Genomic DNA, 21928 nt, shown 5'->3' on the forward strand with positions numbered 1-21928 from the left:
AGATACAGAAAACACTTCTGGATTAATTTCATTCTGATTTGTCCTGTGAGTGTAGAACTTGTAAGAAAATTGTTAATATTTTATTTTATTTTATTACAGCTACATCACATACTCTGAAGATGCTTGGGGTAAGGAAACTTGCAGTATCCTGTATGTTTTTAAGACACCAAAACCAAATATTCTTTAAACATTTTCAAGCCAGGAATATTTGGAGAACTTCTGTATGTAAAGCAGAGAAAGGTTTGTGTGTGTTGTGGTTTTAAAACCAGCATATTTTTTAATACAGTGAGTTTCAAATGTCTCCAATAGCGTTTCATGAAAAAATATGAAATGTTCCAATTAGATGATACACTTTAAGTGATGACCCTATACAACAAATTCAAAAACTTAACTGTTTCTAAAGTTCAGTGTATTAGTGCACTAAATATTTATGTTTTTTAGCAATATTCATACATAGAAATAGTGTTAAGTCACTTTCACTTGTGTTCCAAAAATAGTTTTAGGTAAAATATGTCCTTTATATATCTACTTGCAGTTGGAGAGAAATTTTTGTTACTGGGAGGTTCACTAAAAATGAACAGAATTATCTACATTTAAAAGTATTTGTGTTGTATATAAACATACTATACATTTTCTATCTTATTTTAACACATTATTTTTCTAAATTTACAAGTTACCGTGTTTGTAGTTTTCATATAACACATGGTCAAGAAAGTCATTACATTGATTTTGTCGTAATTTCCTTTGTCATTCTCTTAAGATAAACCTGTTCTGTCCATGAGAGTTATGGCTATAATGCTACACATTATGCAAGGGTATAGATAGCAGTATTTTCCAAAAGTAGGTCAAGTGACATAAAGGAGTTACAACCTCTGTTATTTTGAGTAAGAATAACCATTCATGTGGGTAGTGTAGTGCTAGTTGCTTTTTGTAAATCTTGTATATACTGTTGGGAGAAACAGTCTGATAGAAGTTATCAGTCATAAAATGCAGTTTGAATAAAACAGTTCAGGTCAGTAAAAGTGGTGGTACAACATCTTGGGAAGTAGACACACTGTGTTTGAATTATTTAATAGATTGTTTATTGTGTTTTTACATTATATCCAGTTTATTTCATTCTCATGAATTTAGGCATAGAATTACTCTGTGATAGATATCTTGTCAAATTTCCTATTATACGACAGATCTATCTCGTAATTCTAAGGATAACCAGTTTGACCTGCATAGAGTGAATAGAGAAAAGAATATTGGTGCTGTGACCACAGGATATTATGTTTTGTGCTGATGGATGTTTTGCTCTTTACTTGTACTCTTCTGTTTAAAAAGTTTGAAAAACTGTTATCATAATTGTTGGATCTAGGAAAGTATTCTACTGGACATTGAACTTTTGATGATGACTTCTATCTTGACTTGGAAAGAACCACCACCAATATCTGGTGTACCCTAAATGGCTGTTTATTCTTTTCCCCTAAAGACTGCGTATTATTGTGGTGGTGTGGTATCTGGTGAGTCCCGAGATTGGGTGGGGCAATCTGTATCCAACCTTTGCCAGCCAGAATAACTCAACCCCATCTCTTGTCAAAGAAACTTGAAAATACCAAGGAGATTCTGGAGGTATTGTTAATGGATGACATCTGACAATAGGAGCTATCTCATTGTGAAGTGCAATAGCAGGTGCCAACTGGCAAAATAGCTGAACCATAGAGCTGTGATGAGCCTCTCCAAGATGGAATGTATATTGCCGAGGGAATTGTGGATCAAGGAGGAGCCTCTGTTGTATAGAGTTGATGGGTGGGCTGCTAATGGCACCTTATATGCCATCCTGAACCAGGGTTTCACTACTTGTATGAGAATCAAAGTCCCTCAGAGTGCCTACCTAGGAAGCACCGAATCTAGGGGCAAGAGAGACAACTCCAACAGGAAGTCAAACAGCCAATGATTTTTCAGTTGTAATGAATAGAGTATCAGTGGTTTGTACAACTAGAGATGATGGTTAGGAATTTGAAAAATCAGCTAAACTACTTACTTGATCTTGGTGAGAGCTGAACAGAGAATACTACATTATCCTCACTTGGCTAGTATGTCTGAGAAGCATATGGCTTCTCTACATGAAAATTTTCTCCTGAGTGTATATTTATATATATTGTAGAAAAAGTACAAATATTAATCCTGAATGATGATAATTTTATCTTAGAAATGTTAATTTAGCTGAATTCTGCCAGAGATTATTTATTTTTGATGCCCAAAAAAGAAAAACTTGTGAAGTTTCACAACTCATAGTTGGCAGCACATTACAATACCGTGGTTGTCAAGATATGCCTTGCATGATGTAAATAAAGTTACTGAAGTAATTTGTGAGGGAACTGGTGGCAGTCTGATTAAAGCTGTTTTCAATGTGTAATGAAGATATGTTTGTTAATATATATATGAATGTGTGTGTGTGGTCTTACATGCATGTATGAACAATAAATGAAGTCATTAACGAGTGTTGCATAACATGAATCTACACAAAGACATATGAATAGAAACAAAAGATTTGACCTGGAAGTTTAGACTTTGTGATACGAGTTAACTGTAATTACTGTCCTGTAAGTTATTATTTGAAGATAGAGTGCACCTATTATTTTCATTAAATGCAAGAGAGAGAATGTTTCAGTTCTGACATTGAAAGGTTCAGCATGAATTGGAATTTTCATGGAAGGATAAGAATAATGGAGAAGTTCACACTACGTTTTGAAGAAAACACAATTCTATCTTGTTTTTCAGTAAGATTAGTGAAGGATATTTAATTTGGATCAAACTAAAATGTTTATGAGTGGGTGAAATTATTGGCAGTAAATGCATTTCACGGATACTAGCTTAGGCTGTAATAACAAATGTAACCTGGTGTTTTATTAGGTTATTATCGAATATGTTTATTCAGGCAGGTTGAAATACTTTATGAGCACATAGTTTTCTAAATATTTTCTTAACATTGGTTTGGTAAAAGGTGTAGTTAAAGATACATAAAAATAATCGAAAACTCAGAATGTCCCCCTAGTGGCTTTCTCAGCCATTTTCAAGCTGGTAAGTTGAGTCTGTATTCTGCTCAAAATTTCATATATTATTAGACCCAAATACACCTTAGTTACTAAGCTCGATAAATTATAGTGGATTTCTATGGTATCGATTTAGTAATTTATAATTTTTTGGTTACTTCAAGTGTATGTATAAAACCTAAAAAAAATTATTTCATTTCACATCCTCCACATATAAAATTTTATAAGGCTTAGCAAGCTATGACAAGCAGCAAATGAGTACAAAGGTCGTAACTAGAAGAGATAATTGTTTGCTTTACTTCAGTTACTGTTCTATGTTTTAAGAAAAATAAGTTTAAGAACTTATTTCTAAATAGTAATGTATATACATATATTATGTATAATAATTGAAATATGACTGTATTTTACATAATACTATTCCACTAAAACACAGCCAAGACAGGTCACTTTGTAAAGACTAAAGGTCAGTTTTATATTATTGGATATGGTAATATGAGTGCACATGCACCACGTCATTGTAACTTCTGAATTGTTAGCCAGGCATGGCTGAAAGGTCAACATCATAAAAATAATAAATGTATAATGTTACGAAATTTAAGGTATTTAGTCTAAACAATTATATTTTTGTGTTATAATTTGTAGTCATTGAAGAGCACAAAAGGCATAATTTATATTTACTTCCTAATTTTTACAGTGGGTACGAGATTGGTCAAATCAATTTAACCCATGTGGAGATTCATTAGGGAAAATAACAGATAAAATGTAAATTTTTTCTTAAGAAACATTTGATAACTATCTGGACACTACAAAGATTTTGCATGTGAAATTTCAAAATTTTCTGATGCATAAATTATTTTTAATCTTAAAATTAAAATTACTTTGCAACATACAAAAAGAAAAAAAAAAGGCATGAGAAAAACATTGCTCAACAAATATTAAGACTTAACAAAAAAATCTGATATTTTGTGTATGAAAGCCTTTTAATGTTTACTGATGATCTGCCAAATTTTGTGAACATATGTTTGCAAATTTAAAAGTTATAATATGAAAACTATAACAAGCACAAAATGGTTATGAAGTTGCTCCCAGGGACCGAGCCTGTGCTGAAAGAGTTAAGACCTTACTTTCAATCACATCAGGACCTTTGTACATTTTGTAGTTTATTGACTTAGTGTTGTACATATGGTAGGTATCTACATTTTTTCTTATTTTTTGTGTATTGTTTTTTTATTTCATGTGTAAATAGTCACTTTGTAAATATTTTATTAAGAACCACATGTTTTCATTTTAGGTTTTAAATGGTGATTATGGTTGTTTTTATAGTTTTTGTACAGACAATCATTGTTAAAGGGCTTTTCTGTGTGAATTGCATTTCAATGTTAGTGTTTTTACTTTTATATTTGTTGAATGTATGTGGTTGTAAGAGGGTTATTTTGTATTACTTTGAAAAGTTATCTTATTGCATAATGTATGAATTTAAAATTATTTTAAGATTTTTCTTTGTATATTAAATTACAGTTAGGTGGTTTATTTTGTAATTTGTATGTTGAATTAGTAATGATGGACATTTTGAGAGATATCCTTGGTGTAGGGTTAAAAGCTGAAACTGTAAAACATGTATCTCTGTGAAATCATGAATATAGTGTAATGGTACAGGTGAAGTGACAGCTCTACAGTAACTCGACATTTGCATAGTCTTTATGTTGAAACAATGTTATTGACTATTGAGCAGGATACAGGTCAGTGAGACTTCCAAACAGTCAAACTTTCTGATATTATCAATAAGATGTCACTAGTGTCTTTCCCACTTAGCCAAACACAATATTCACTGACTCAACAACACGATCAGCACATAAATCCAGCAGCTACTAAAGACACAATTGTATGCTCCACAAATTCCTTTAACAAAGTACTTTATAGCTAAGTATTACAAGTCTTGTGTCCCCTAGTTAACCAATTCTAAACATATACCTTATAGGAGATGCCTTTCCACTGATGAGAACATAAACATATCCACATCTATGTTTACTCTGCCTAGGGAAAGATGATACCCTGTATACATTGGAATTTATTCATCTACATCTGAACATCCAATAATATAGTATATCTTATGCATGGCAAAATTCAACTCAATTTTTCAAATTGAAGTATTATTATTAAGTAGCTTTTCATTTAAACATGTGTATATTGGTTTTCTCTGGATACATGTTTATTATTGGTGATAGTTGAAGGTTAAAACTTGTGAATGAAATATCACATTTTGCAAGTAATTCTTTACTATTGATCACAGAAATAATTTTATACAACTATATTTAACCAAATGACTGGTAATCGTTTTTGTGTTAAAATGCTCAATACATCTAATGCAGTTTAAATTTGTATATGGAAAATTATATGAAAGCACATCTTTATTGAAAATATTTTTGTTCTTTTATCTAGGTTTGAATTATCACCGTCCAAATGGCTTTGAAAAACGACTATTGGTATGGTATAAAAAATATCCTTCAGTTGTTGAGGTGCCGGATTTTGTTCCGTGAGTAATATTTATTGTTTTCTACATTTCAACTTTTTTCTTTAAATAATTAAGATATGACTTACTAGGAACCAAGAGGTTCCTGAAGGTTACTATGGCGAACTAAAGTATTAACACCCTGATCTCTCAAATACACTTGTAACAATACTTCAAGGTCTGTTAGATAAACTTATTACAGTCTTCCAAAGGGACACACTTAATGATGTCATTGTAAGCTATTATCATTATAATCCACTGGAGTATTGTAAAGAAGTGTTCATTTCATATAGTAATAAAGTGAAATATTTAAAAAACAACAAAATTAAAATTCATTATTTACATTAAGAGGTTTAACAGGTGGGCAGCTAATCTCAAGTGGATCTTCCATATGATCCAAATACAAAGCCTTCAGCTGTGCAGAATAGTGAATTCAGCTCATATTTGTGATTCAATAATAATAAAAACTGTGTGATTTCTTGCACTCTTTGTATAACTAAATATTTGTTTAATTCATGATTGCTACCTCAATTGATTGATTATCTAACACATTGTTTGAAAAGGATAAATTAATTGATGAAATTAATTTTTTTTCACTGCTAATACCAAAAAGCTGTGGGGAATAAATATGGTACACAAATGATAAATAAGTAGTAATTAAGCAATTTTTTGAGAAAAGTACCACTATAAACGATGTATTTCATGTAACTTTGATATAAGGCATATGTTTCTCAACCTGTTTAACAATCAAGTTTAATTACACTATTATCCAAATGATTCCATGACTGAAAATGTTCGTACAATTTATGGTTTTATTTTCATTTATTCTTGAAAAAAAAATAAGCTGCAAAAAAAATGATTTTTTTTTAGCATGTCATTATCCCTATTTTAACCACCACCCCTTGAAAAAGTACGGAATTAAACATACAATACTATCTATAAAATCGTTATTGGTCAGAAAAACCATAATTTGTATTGTCTTCAATTTTGTTTGGTTACAGAGCTATCAATTAGAAAATCAGACCCCTCCTGCCACATCCTCTCTTTCAAGTTTTCATCTGTCAAATGACGTATATTATAACGTTATATTCCGAACAGTTATATGTCAATTTAACTCAGAGTACCAACATCGTTCACGTGGGAAAGTTAATGACTAGCTTGGATGAATTTGTAAAAACTCTTATCGCATAGTTAGAAAGCCAGGAAAATTTTGAGGGGTAGGTGAATTTGCATACTGTTTGCATGTTAATAGTCTATATTCTTTGGTGCATTATTTAATTAAGTAAAAATTATTAAGTGCATTACTATCTGTAGTATAAAAAAAATTAGGGTTAAGTCTCTTTGAAAACTGACAGCAAGAAAAAAGAAGATTGGTTAAGTATTTTATTTCTTGTTTTTCATGTTTATTCTTTATGTATAATTTTAAAAGTAACTAAAATGTAAAAATAGGGATCCTTTTAGATTTTTTTAAGATTAGATTAGGTAAAATAAATAATAATAATAATATTATAATAAAAATGTTTCATGAGGCACACACGCAAGCAGCTCATGGGTAATGAAATTCATTAGTGTAATGTGAGCTGCACATTCCTAGAGTGATTTACAGCTTATAATGGCAAATATAGTAGTTAGACACAGTTCAAACAGCAATAAACCAATAAAATTTAATTATAAATAGATGTATACTGTTACGAACTTAAGAGGTACTTAGGATAAACAAATGTAGTTTCATGTTACAATTTGAAGTCATTTTAGAAAGAAAAAAGGGTAATTTAGGTTTATTTAAATTTTTTTTTGGGGGGGGTGGTTATCCTGTTTCGAGATAGGACAGAGAAAATAACAGATAAACTATAAAGTTTTACTGAAAAAAGTTTGAAATATATTTAGGAAATTTTAGGTACAACACAAAGGAAATTTGAAATTTTTGAGATAAGGAAAAGTATTGTTAATTTTAACATAAATTACTTTGCACATGGATTATTCTAAACAAATAATATATTCATGGACAAATCTTTATTTTATTTTATTAAAAATACTTCACTAAAAATATGAATTTGAAGATATACATACTATATTGAAAATTAGAAGTATTAAATCTATAAAGACTAAACGAGTACAAAGAGGCCACACGGTTGGTCAAATTGACTGAGCTCGTGTTGAGAGAGTTAAAGCAACAGAGACAACTAAGCAGTTTTTTTCTGGTTAATGAAGTTAGTAAATAAAAAGAGTTCTTTTTTTTTATCTATTAGGGTTCTGATTGTATTAATAACAGGGATAGTTTAGTAATAACCACTGTCTGTTTTATATTAAAAATGTGGCATTTACTGATGATTTTTTTTTTACATAACAGTTTTATACTAAGTTTATGTAGTTATTTTATGTTCAAGTAGTCATGGTCTTTTTATTTGCTCTTATAATATTTGTTCAGAAGCAAAATTAATTTGTACTGTATGCCTCAGGCAATGATATTACTGAACAAGAAATACTCATGGATAAGGAGATAGTAAGAATTATTATTACAAAAACATTATAACTTGTCATCAGTATAAATTTTGGAACATTTAAAAGAATGATAAAGATATACAGTGTGACAAGGTGTTTATAGTAACTTAATGTAAATTAAATTGTAATAAAATAATTGAAAAGATACATTTTAATGTTTTCCTTTATTTTTATGCCTCAAGTTTGTTTACTTGTTGAGGTTAATTATTTTCTGACTGTAATTTCTTTTTTACAGCCAATCTACAATGGAAAGAATTCGTAATGTGGCTCGTATTAGAATCAACATTTTTCTTTGTTTTGTAACTGCCTTGGCTTGTATTGGAATGATTTACAGTGGGAAAAAAGCTGCTGAACGAGGAGAGTCGTTTGCTCAGATGTCTAGGGATTTTCACAAAAAAAGTGCAGAAAATTCAAAACCATAAGTATTTGAACAGTATTACTAGTAACAGTAACTAGAGTTAAAAACTTAAAAGTATTTGCGATATAGATCTTCATATATTATTACATCTGATTTGAAAAAATCATAGCTCATAATCTTTAAATCAGAAAGTCTGTAGGTGAATTCACTACTAGTTTACAAGGGATAAAACATCTACTAATAAAAACAAAAGTTTTAGAAAAGTGTTTTTCTACAGAATTCATTAAATTTTCACTAAAATAGTAATGTAGTTTTTGGAAAGAAAAATGTTCAGATCTATTTTATTATGAACCCATAGGTTTCATGAAATACAAGTTACTGAATATGTAAGGTACTGTAATAATTTTGTTCCCCAATTTTCCTTGCTAGTTACATATGTTTAATCAGAAGGGTTTGTTTTATTTCTTATATGTAATTGATGTGAATATATTAGTACATTACTGAGAAATAGTAGTAGCTTATTACTTTATTGTAGTAACCACTGAGGGACAGTATTATAATAATTTTTACAGCTTATAAAATCACTTGAAAATTGGTGGAGTCAAAGGAACATTTAATTTTGGCTGGACAAGTCAAATTAATCAGAAATATCCTATAAAGACATGATAGCTCAGATTCATATGAAAATCAAAAAAAAATTGTAAGTGAACTACCACCAGAAAAATTCAACAGAAGTGGACTTTATTTTAAAATACTTTTTTTTTTTATGTATGATTTATAATTTTTGACATTTCAGCTATTTTACATTTTCCATTTGAAACCCTTGTTTTTTAAAGTGATTTTTTAGTATTTATGATGTTAATCTATTTTTTTGAGCCAATGAATAATGTATCCTCAAATTATAAATGTAAAAAAAGTTTTCTTACTATCCATATTGGTTGTTACAAGTCATCGAATATAAATGTTGGAAGAGGCTGTTTAACCCTATGTCCACAGGTGGAGTTAATGTGTACATGCCCCAACCTTGTACACAGTGCCTTTCAACATGTTATGTATTTGATGTCACAGTTATCAGCATTTCATGTTACCCTACATTGCTGAATTCTCAAGTTTGTATAAGAGTAAATAAAGATACTGAAAAAACTACAGATATGCATTTAAAAGGTTTTGCAAACTGAGCTATAAACAAAAGTATTTTCATTCTTCATATAAACTATCAGCTTGCACTCCAACTTGTCAGCCTGAATTAGGCTGACTTAGATATTTCACAGACATATCGATAGTAAAAAAATTTTAATAACACATTTAGTATTTTTCTGTACAGCAACAGCTTTGTAATGTTGACTAAAAATTTGTCAAATTTAATGAACATACAATTAGTGAGTTTGAAATTATAGTCAACATAATTTCTCTGTACAGACCCCATGTGCATTTCTCTTAATTTAGTTACAATCGAACTTGAGATATTTTTTAAACATTGATCAAAAAGTATTAAACATTAATAATTGATTTGTTTTGATGTTAATTTATAAGTGTAGTTGATTTTTATGCTAGTTTCCTTAAAGAAATTTTAATTTATAATACTGGTTTGTTGCTGTTAGTCTGTAAAGAAGATTGTATATCAAAGAGTAAAATAAAAAATCCTGTGTTTATTATAAGGCTAGTTTGAGTTATTTTTGAACTGCCTACTATATTTCAGCACATGTTTATATCGATGTACAGTCAAGTTAAGGAAGATGTTATCAATTACTTTATAATGCTGAAGCAAATCAAATGTTTGTATGAATTCCTAGCTGTTTGGTTTTAATATAGATAAGTGATTTTATTAATAAATTTAAACATGATATTTTAGCAAGTACATATTTCTGGAGAGGATCAAGTTACTTGTAAATACAAGGATAAAATATAGGAATAATGACAACTTTGATCCTGGGAATTCTTATATGACAGATGCACTATTTGTTTTATGTAGTTACTGTTAATTGTCAAGTTTTATAAGTTTGTGGGTCCAACAGACATTGTTTTTAATGTTAACTTGGGATGCACGGTACCCGGCCAGATAATCGGTCCTGGCTGGTTAATGGGTTACCTGATAATACTCAGCTCCTGCCAAGTGTTGGAGTTAAAAACAGCTGAATCTAGGTAATTGAAAATGGCATCTGAGCCCTAATCTTTGTGGCAACTTATGTAGTACTGAAAGTTAGGCAGTAATTGGTTTAGTTATAAAAATATGTTCCGAGCAACAAAGTCTGACCGCCAGCTGAAAGTTGGGGATTCAGAGAACAATTGAGGTTAATAACAGGTATGGCTCGAGAAGTGGATTTCTAGGGAAGCTAGGGGTTTTGAGAACAATAGGGGTTAGGGTTTGAGAAGTTAGGGCTAGGCATTAATCAGAAAAATGATTCTAAAACGTGTCAATATCACTGTTTCTGAGTTTACTTTCACTGGTCTCACTTTTGAAAGTCAAATGAAGCTTGATTTCCCACAATGGCCAGGATAGCAAGGCGTTACCTCTCCACACCTCCACCTCCAACAAAGTCTGACCGCCAGCTGAAAGTTGGGGATTCAGAGAACAATTGAGGTTAATAACAGGTATGGCTCGAGAAGTGGATTTCTAGGGAAGCTAGGGGTTTTGAGAATAATAGGGGTTAGGGTTTGAGAAGTTAGGGCTAGGCATTAATCAGGAAAATGATTCTAAAACGTGACAACATCACTGTTTCTGTGTTTACTTTCACTGGTCTCACTTTTGAAAGTCAAATGAAGCTTGATTTCCAACCAGTGTAGACAGCGAACGGACTTTTAGCTCTGCTGGTAACATTATCATACAGGAAAGGTCGAGGCTTTTACCCGGAAATGCCAAAATGCTACTGTTTCTCAAGTACAATTTAAACAAATTCCAAAAACACAGGCATTCTGCACACTGGTGTGCACATTTTTGTTAGTTAATTTTGAAAACTGAAAGTAAAACTGGAATATTCTATTTGTGATTATTCATTTAAATGTGATAAACGTCAATTTTGTTTTTGTTTCTCATATTTGTGATAAAAAAATGCCCATAGAAACTGTAAAATGTAAAACTTAAAATTTGTATGGACCTAATGAACTTCCATACCAGTGTTGGTGAAGATCCATCCACACCCTGCAAAGTAGTTATATGGACATACAACAGACAGTACTATTATATTTATATAGATACACATAAATGTATGAAGATACTGCTCTACATCACATTAACTGTTAATAGATTATTATTAGGATCATACATGTTCTGTAAATAAAAACAAATCAATGAAAGCAAAAAAAAAGGTCAAATGTCAGTTATGAAAACCTTTGCACTACTGGTATTGATGGTTATATTATTGATTGAAATGAACATGAGCTAAACTGTTTTAACTATTCTAAAAATTTGTACTCTGGTGTCTATTTGTAGAAGTTCTAGTAGCCAAACCTATAAATATTGGTAGCAGGAATTTTGTACAATCTGAGAATTGGTATTTTTCTTTCCAAAATGTTGTCTGGTTCAGTAATCTAGCAGTACCAGTTCTTAACTGCCAAGCATGTGTTATAGGTGTCTCAAGGAGGATAAAAAAATCTTAGCTTATCTACCAGTGGTCATGAGAAAGTAAAAATAAAGTTTACCTGCTTGTACTTAGTGTAAATTGTATATATATTTATAAAGTTTACCTACTTGTACTTAATGTGAACTGTATATATGTATAAAGTTTACCTACTTGTACTTAATGTGAACTGTATATATGTATAAAGTTTACCTACTTGTACTTAATGTGAACTATATGTATATATATATAAAGTTTACCTAATTTTACTTAATGACTGTACCATAACAGTATTGTATCTGTCATCTGCAAGTCAGAATGGAAAATATTATACAGTTTACACTAAGTACAAGCAGGTAAACTTTATACAGTTTACACTAAGTACAAGTAGGTAAACTTTATACATATATATATAGTTTACATTAAGTACAAGTTGCAAATTTTAAACTGATTGGATGTGAAGTTAGCATAAATATTACTCAGAGCTAATTAACAGTTAAGTAAAATGTATAACTTCAATATTTCTCTTCTAGTGTAGTATGTTCCAGATAAGTTTGCTCATAATGATAAGATGCTAATTTGAGACCAGTTCTATCAGCTCATTTATATTTGCCAAAAACTCATTGTTTTTAAGGCAGAGCTTCCAATTGACTACTCAGGAAAACTTCATACAAATGACTATAACACACATTTTATTGTAATTATATTTAATTCAAAACTAGACACATCAAAATAACTAATGCTTTGAGTTAAAAATTTGAAAATCTATATGGAAAAAAATATTTTGAAAACAATTGGTCACAGTTTTGAAAAATGCTATCTATTTATCTCCTTTACTCATGCTTACAGTTCATACAAATGTTTTCACTACAAAAATGATAAACAGCAGCAATGATATTATTTCAGAAGAGTGATTATTTCATGATGAAAAACTGTGATATTCCAACAATCTCGTCAAAGCTTCAAGTCGGAAGGTTTGAAATAATTCCTACATCGCTCATAAAATACCTAGAAATATTCAAATTTCTTTACATACATTAATAAAGCAAGAAAACTGCACGTATATATTTTAAAATAATATGTTCCTAATGCTCAATTATATTGTACTTCAAAGTTCTGCTTCACTGTTTTATGACTTAAATCATTAAAAGGTAATAAAATTGCATTAAGACAAGACAATATGAAGAAGTCACTTGTTTACACAGCATACAATGATATTACTCCCAGTTTTCATTTCTACAATATATTCTTTTTTTGAAAAACAGTGAAAACTGACATATCACATATTTCGCTTTGGTTAAGGATTGTTATATATGCATATTCTAGATTGAAGTGCAACCTTCCTAATGGACATAATATTGTACTGTTTTATACAATTCCACACAATTTTTATTCCAGTATACTATACAATAGCATCTGTTTTAACTACCAAGTAATGAGTTTTTCATCAGATAATTTAAAAAAAGTAGTAATAATAATAATAATTTTGTTCTAAACAATTTTTAGAATTTAGTTAGTTCCAAAGGTAATGCTGGAATACAATATTTAATAACTTTGAAAACTTATGACTTTTTTACTGTTACCTTGATCAAAACCAAAAACATGTTATTATAAAGTGCCAGATAGGGAGTATAGGTTATTATATTTAACTCTGAATTCTTGACAGTTTCTATTTTATATAACATTTTGAAAAAAATCAGCCCTTTAAATTTTTTTAAAAGTAGATTCAATTTCTTAATTTGATTCTTTTTAAAGATAATTCAAATATATTTTGAAATAAAATAATTCAGAGATTGTCCTCAAATGATTTCACGAAATACCTTTAAACTTCTGTCCTTCACTACCTCTTCCACACTGAGCTCATTCTGCATTAGTCGTAACTGAAAATAAATTATAGTTCAAAATACCTATAGATAATAAATCCTTTTGATTAATAGTGGGGTTCAAAAATGAGAAAACAATCACTAACCAGTGTACCCACATTTGTTGAACAACGTTTAAAATTGGCTCTTTTTGAGGAGATATTATTTTTCAAGGTCTACAAATGTGCCTCATAACCATGCATAAAACATAATATTTTAGTGTAGAAGGTCAAACAAATATTAAGGTTTCTCATATCATTGAAGTAACACCCAAAAAGGACAAATATATTGTGTTGCAGTTGCCTGTCAGAATGGTGCAAAAATAAAATTACACATTTCTTTAATAGTAATTTAGCTTGTTTTCTTAACTATTTTTACCCCAGCATCAAAGGGTGCATGTCACAACCTTTTACAGGGTTGCATTACAAATTTAATTAAACTTTATTAAAGTATGTCAATAAGCTTAGCATCAAAATGTAGTTAATCATTTAGATTTTTTATATTACCCAATTTTAATTTCTTAATTTGAAAATAAAATATTCAAATAAAGTCTCAGTCTTTATTTCTTTGTGTCATGTGATGCCCTCATGCTCCAAACTGCCCATTTTATAATTTTGTTTCTACCCTTTTATGGATTTCAGAGTGTCCAATTAATTACAAACTCTTACTATAGGTATCACAACCCACAATATAAATTTAGAACCTTCAATCTTTCTCCTTGATATAAATATAAAAACAAAATTATATCAAACCCACATGACACATCCCTCCTGTACCATTCTGTCTTTCAAAAATGTCAATAATTCTCAATGTCATTGCTATTGGATTACATATAATTAATAGAAAGAGTAGCTTTTTCTTTACAAGATTCTTTATATGGGTTATTTCACTGTGCTCCTCGTAAGTACATATCTGGCCTCAATTCCATTGTTTGCAATCATGGTGTTCAGCTTTGAGCAGCTAACAGAATATTTTAAATCTATTTAGAGTTAGAAAGCCAGTTAAATTATAGTAGTTTTGGAGCATTCTATTATAGTGTGAAATAAATTTTTTATGGTCTAAAATGTATATATGAAAGAAACAAATTATTTTGTGTACATTGAACAGCATTATAAAAAATTTAAGTTTACAATACCTCCTCCTAGATGGCTAAAGACCCGAGTCCAGTTTTAACTACTATAATTCTTGTTTTTTGAAAGCGTTTTTTTATTTATTGTTATAAAAGTAACTAAAATACAAATAAGAAACTTATTATGTTAGAAATAAAACTTAAATGAAAGAAAATTACATAAAAACTTTCCTGTGATACTCAAGGCAATTATGTGCACATACCATATCACAAGTGTAAGTTGATCATTTGTTTACACAAAGCTGGTCTTCTGTGATAAATGGTTTTAGCACACTCTGACTATGTAAAGCTGTAAAGTAATAAAGCTAAATGAAATAGGATGTGAATAAAATAAAGTTTTACTTAAAACATCTTTTGATATTCATTTAGGAGGTTCTGTAGGTTATGCAAATTAAATATGAACATTTTATGATAAAAACAACTATTACCATTTTCACCATGAAAATCACCTTTCACTCAGATTGACCTAGTAAAGTCATCAGAAATTCACAGATAAATCCTTTATACAAATACTTTATTGAAAATTCTGATATTTTTTCGTACAACAGAATTTTAATATTTACTAAAAGCTTGCCACATTTTTGTGAAGATACATCTAGTAAATTCATAATTATAATAAACATTATTTCTCCAATACAATGTCAGTCTAATGGACCAATGCTGTAAACATGGTTATTGAAATGTAGATGTAACTAGGCAATAAAATGACTGAGGTAACCTATACTTGAATTGCTGACAAAACAGATCTAAAAAGCAAACAAAACAGCCTCACATATGATAATACAAATCAAGTATGACAATAAAAACAAGTACATTAAAATAACTAACAATGGATAGCATTAACTCATCATTATTTCATACATAATGTCAAAATTCAATGAATCTTACCTTTGTTTGTTCTTTACGGAGTTTTTTTAGCAAAACTAAATTATCTGCATCAGCCAAACGTTTCTCTTTTAGAATTCTAACATCTTCTGAAACATTTTCTATGCACTTCTTTAAGGCATGTTCTCTCTTTTCATAAGAATCTATTAACTAAACAGTGAAAGGAAATTTTCATTTGGTGTTGATTGGTACTACAAGGGCTGAGATATCAGCATGGCAGACAGACGGCTTTTCATCTTTATATAATAGATAGGGTCTAATCTTCTGCTGTTTTAGAACTTATGTCTTTGTAATATAATCAGAAATGAAAAGTTTATTAATTATAAAGCTTTCTGCCATGACAGGCAAGTTTGTCTTTTTAAAAATTCTTCCAGCTGGTGCACAAAAAATCATAATCATTGGCTGAAATTCCCCATTATGTTTGCTTGGTTTTCAAGGAGACACACTGATGCAACATCACAAAATTTTGTCTAATTGGAACCCTCAGCTACAACTCTATAATAAACTGCATGATTTACCCATAGAACATTTAAATTTTGTAAATGCCCAAATTAAAGCATGATTCTTCAGCTCAACAGGTAAACAAAGTCAAAACCAGGAAGACAGTCCAAAGAGAAGACCCCAAAATTTATAATGAAATTCACAGCCTTTACCATCACAATTAATAATTTGCAGGGTTATATAGTTGATCAAATAGAAATATGTCTTGGAGAAACAGTTTTTAGCATGTTTCAATTTATAAGGATTTATCAAGAAGAACATTTGAACATAACTTTAAAATATACAGAAGTCAAAATGCTAATAAAAAATACTTAAAAAGATGGCCAAATTTATTTAAAAAATGTTTTTATGAAATACTAGGAATAGGATAATCATTTCCCACACATATGTTGTTACTAGATCATAATTAATTTTTAAAAACATGTTCATAAAACATTTATTTAGATATAATTTTGAAAGGAAAAATTAATCATTATTTCCCATCCTATGACAGACATTCAGTTCGTATGCAAATAAAAGCCTTAGTCACGACATTTATAAAAAGGCCTTGAGGATTGCAATAACAATCAGAGCAATTATAACTGATCAGTTTCTGCTAATGAAAACAGTTAAGACTCACTAGATAGTAACACTCCCAAACTGTAATAAAACTCTTAAGGGAAAGTGTTAAATACATTAACCTTCAGACTCTCAGATACACATAGGAGCTTAAAATGTAAATTCTAATAGTAACAAATACATAATTCAGTAATGTTTTATTTTAAACTCTTGGGTAACAAATGTGAAAAACATCATCCCACACTGAAACATTTGATAGTTTCAATGTTTTATATAATTCCATACTGAATAAAGTTAAATGAAGAATGTATCTGTTAGAAAATTAAAAAACTATATTTTCAATACATCTCATAATTACTTTTTTGGGTTTAAAATGTAGATATATATGCATAAGCCCTCTGTGCACCTTATTAGTTGAACAGTTTCATGCATTATCATCTGATACACATGCAAAATATTCTATATATATATAAACTTGTTTCTATGAATGTTTATGCATACATTGTAATTAAGTATTGTTGAATTAGAAAAGTTATAACTATCAGCTTGTGAAACAGACTGTTGATATAAAATGTTTAAATTTTCACACATAAATACTAGAAGCTAAACTTTTTCAACAGTATACGTAATTAGAAATATCATTAATTTTTCCTTTTCAAGGATGTAGTTAACATAATCAGTTAACAGATATGTATATGATTCTGATGTATATTAAGATGACAAACTGTTCAAACTATTTGCAAGTGCTTACACGTAGAATCTAAACTTCCAACAATGCTGCTCCTTTCCCATTTTCTTTATATATGATTATATTTTAACAGTTTTTACGTGCAACTACAGTACTGGAAATAATCATGGAAATGTATTTCACAAGGGAACCCAAGTATTCTTCATAACTTCAGCTTTTCTTGGGATAGCTGAAGTTGTTGGAATTATGGAAATGGTAAGGAAAGAGAGTATAAATGGCAAATACTACTGAAATGCCATCTCTTTATTGAGTGAAGATAAACTGCACCATAGAACAGTTACTTGCTGATAAATTACACTATAATTGCATATCACCTAACCAATCAGGAAGTGCCACATAAGTATAAAGGCTATAAAAGTACGGGCAGTCATATTTTCCCAGTGGATCCAATCATGGATCAGAAGAGTGAAATACCACAAGACATGCATGTAAAACTCAAAGTTTTGGATAATCAAGAATACTCCATGTGAGGATTTGCTGCAAAACTCCTTGTTAAGAATGCATGACAGAAGAGGGTATGTGAAACTGGCAATGTTAATAACAGACGTAGTTAAAGTAGAAACTCTCCAAAGGTAATGTTAAGTATCTACAGGTTTGTTCTTTATAAAAACAAAATAATGCAAAAATGCCAACCTCACTGAAAATATAGGTGCAAATTTTACCTCAAGAGCAGCAAGATACAAGTTACCACAAAGCAGTCTCAGTGGATATGTAACTGTTCTTAAGTTGTTGCTGAGAAGAGGTAATCAAACCACATGGTTGAAATGGGAATCACACAACAAACAATGATATGATCAAAGGTGGAGACATTTGCCCTTTACATATGAATCCAAGATCAAATTATTCAGCAGAAACAATCAACAGCTGTTTGTTCAGAGGCAGAGAGCAAAATGGTATCAAAGTCAATATACAGCATCCATAGTGACGCATGGTGGTGGATCAGTACGAGCATTTCAATCAATGGTCTCATTTATCTCCACAAAATTGAATGCACACTCATTGCTGAGAAGTACAATCCATCAAGACATTCCAATTCCTTAGGAACATGACTCATTGGGTGGTAATTCATCTTCCAGCAAGACAATAACCCCAAGCATATAACAAATGAGGTGAAACAAAGTCTTGGTAATAAGAGACTGAAAGAACACTCACAACCATGGCTTGGCCTGCACAAAGTCCAAGTATGAACATTCTTGAGGCCAAAGGGACTTATATAAAAACTGAGAAGGTGAAAAAAATTACCAAACAACATGCCTAAGTTATGTGGAATAATAGAGAACATTTGGAACAATATTCCAAATCATACATTAATAAACAGTATGGCAGCATGAAAGCCAGGTGTAGTGTTCTGTGTAATGCAAAAGGTTCACATACAAAATTAATACTATTACACTAGACAACTTATTTTTCTTTTGTATTTTTTGTGATAATGTTTTGTGCCATGGAAAATTCAGCATCTAGTTGCCATTACTGATTTGTGACTCCTTTATGTGTTATCACTTGTGTGTTTTCATAAATATAATAGTTAATCTTTCTATCTAAAGAAAAGAATCATTAACATAATGATAATTACACAAAAATATAGCAAAATACTTGAAAATAATTATTTATTATTTGCAAATAGCTATAAACAATACATAACTAAGCAGTCTCTCTTATTAGAAGACTAAAAGAATTTTTTTTTAAATTTCGTTTTATGTTACTTAAAGAATACAATCTTTCTTTAAAGAAAACAAAACAGACATACCTGTTCATATAAATCTTTGCAATGATTAGATACTCCTTTCGCTGCAAATGAATCAGTAGGAATTGTTGTATTTAATGCATGTATAATATTATCATCAATCTTCCTCATTTTTTTCAAGGCATCCTGTTGAAAAAGCAATGAGTCATCAACATCAGAAATATCTGAACTATGACAGTTAAAACACAATTTCACTGCACTTACCACAGCAAGATAACTCAAGATTCTAGCTTGCTAGTAGAGAATTTTACAATTATAGTACAAGTTTCAGCATACATTATTATTTAAAGCTTAACCACTTACTTAATGCACTTATCAACATAAAATTTGCATTAAATAAAAAGGCTAAAATATTTGTTAAATTATTAAGCTTACTTGATTTGCCAGCTTAAGACATACCACATTATTTAATGTGCATAAAATCTCAAAATCTTTTATAATTAGTGTTTTAATTCTTGTATCCCAAATGTACTACTAAGCTCATGTATGGAGTGAAAGAATATTTCAAACAACATTTCTACATTGTAATAGTCCAGGCAGAAAGTTGTATGTTTGAGACTAGAGTTCTGATAGCTCAGTTGAGTTTCAGTGTAACATATTAAAATGTTAGGAAATCCTGTTTGACCAGGACTTTAACTTGGAGAGTGTCAACTCACACCAGCACTCTGAGACTGATGTCCTTATCGAATGATTTGCCACAACTCAATACAAAACAAACAACTCTCCATCCTGATCATTACATTTAGAACCATTGTGATGTTCCATGCTTCTTTCTTAATTTCCAGGTCTCCATTTCAACCACAGCTAGCTCAAAGTTCAATATTGACTATCACAAAATGTTATATATTTCAGTACGTACTAAACAGCTGATACATAACTTTCCTTTAATTAATGCCAAAGGCCACAACTACACAAATCACATAATTAAAAGATCAATTTACTGAAAGGCCTTATGAACTACAGTTACCATGTAATGTTGGTTTCTTTAGCCATATTAAAGGTAAAAAGAATGGGATTTGGACATTCATAGGCTGGGGTATGGTTTTGTTTGACGACTGTGAGATTACTGACCTTTTAAATAATATATTTTTATTGGTTTTCACCAGTGAGTATGTTGGCTGGATTCATGAGCTTGAGAATTTGTTTTGAAAAAATGTTTTAGGAGTTTGGGACATGAATGTTGATACAGAGTTTGTTTGAAAAACAAGATGAGAAATCAAAAACAGATAAATATCTTAGACTTGACGATGTGTACCCAACAGTTTTAAAAGAGGTTAAGGACAGATGTTAACATTTTCTTACCTGAGTATGTATTTCAAACAGATACAGTACAGATGGATAATACCTAACACTACTGCTGAAAAGGTTGTTTGCATGACCCAAGCCTTTAAACAAAATTCTCACCCTTACACATAATAATGTGGACTATGCAAGTCTACAGTACCATCAGCAATAGACCTTTCCATCAATAAGATGGCAACACATCCTCCATGAGCACCACTCCCTTGGAGCACTTTATGTACACCAAGAGCTCATTCTTGACAAGGCAAAAGAGACACACCAGAAGTGGGCACATAATAATGTGGACTATGCAAGTCTACAGTGCCATCAGCAATAGACTATACCTTTCCATCAATAAGACGGCAACACATCCTCCATGGGCACCACTCCCTTGGAGCACTTTATGTACACCAAGAGCTCATTCTTAACAAGGCAAAAGAGACACACCAGAAGTGGGCAAGTAGGGTGGGTGGTTCTGTGGAGAGGTGGGTATCTATCTGAAATACATTTTCAGATAAGGAAAATGTTAACTTCAGAACCTGCTACTCCCCTCACCACAGAAACAACAGTTAGTGTTCCACACTCAGAAAATGTTGGGTGGAGTGGTGTTGAGAAAGAAATTAAAAAGACGAGCTCCTTTCTCAGAAGATAATGACAGAATGGGAAAACTCGTGGAGTGTCTCCTACTAGGGTGGATCTAGTGAGAGCATCACTTGGTGAGAGAGGAGTATTTTTTTTCAGTACAAGTAATAGCATAAAAATTATGTCAAAAGAACTTCTTGAATGATTTTGAAGTGTCACATAGACGGGTGTAATGTAAAAGCTGCTTAATTGTCCTGTATATTCCATGGAAGCAGTAGTACATGCAAGTTAAGTGTGGCTAGGGCAGGTCTCGACAAATTCCAAGTGCCAGGTTGTCATGGTGACTAAAAATTACATTATGGCACCTAGTATTTTATCCCATTTTATTCGTGCATAGAGCTGTGCTAAATAGAACTCGGATGTAGATGCTTTTCTTTAATTTTATTTCTTATACTCTTTGTGAGCCAACCTGGTTTTTTCCTTGTAGCTACCCTTTTCTTTCTATTAGGAATATGTGTACATTTAATATTTAAAACTTTTCCACATCTGATCTGTGTCTCCAAATAACTCAGCTGCCCAGTTTGCAATAGATAACTCTTGTTGCATCCCTTCAAAATTTGCTTTTATGAAATTTGTAACCAAAATATCATTATTCCTTATCTCCATATGCAACA

The 21928-nt window shown here is 30.6% G+C and overlaps 2 protein-coding genes across 4 annotated transcripts in view; one reads left to right on the forward strand and one right to left on the reverse strand.

Moving 5' to 3' along the window:
- LOC106462332 (UPF0389 protein CG9231-like) overlaps positions 1–10058 on the forward strand; it is a 12535-nt gene extending 2477 nt beyond the window's left edge. For all 3 annotated transcript variants that reach the window (XM_013922245.2, XM_013922243.2, XM_013922244.2), the window contains exons 2-4: positions 100–240; positions 5478–5571; positions 8285–10058. In XM_013922245.2, the coding sequence (XP_013777699.1) occupies positions 120–240; positions 5478–5571; positions 8285–8471 (402 nt within the window). In that variant the 5' untranslated portion in view covers positions 100–119 and the 3' untranslated portion in view covers positions 8472–10058. The remainder of the gene's footprint in view (positions 1–99; positions 241–5477; positions 5572–8284) is intronic.
- A 2596-nt stretch (positions 10059–12654) lies between these two features.
- The window catches only part of LOC106462333 (coiled-coil domain-containing protein 58-like), a 10918-nt gene continuing 1644 nt past the window's right edge, over positions 12655–21928 (reverse strand). The window contains exons 2-5 of the mRNA XM_013922247.2: positions 19395–19517; positions 15844–15990; positions 13785–13844; positions 12655–12972 (exon numbers count right to left, since the gene is read on the reverse strand). Of these exons, the coding sequence (XP_013777701.1) occupies positions 12919–12972; positions 13785–13844; positions 15844–15990; positions 19395–19517 (384 nt within the window). The 3' untranslated portion in view covers positions 12655–12918. The remainder of the gene's footprint in view (positions 12973–13784; positions 13845–15843; positions 15991–19394; positions 19518–21928) is intronic.

Source organism: Limulus polyphemus, unplaced genomic scaffold (genome assembly GCF_000517525.1).
Source record: "Limulus polyphemus unplaced genomic scaffold, Limulus_polyphemus-2.1.2 Scaffold1144, whole genome shotgun sequence".
In the NCBI taxonomy this organism is placed as follows: Eukaryota; Metazoa; Arthropoda; class Merostomata; order Xiphosura; family Limulidae; genus Limulus; species Limulus polyphemus.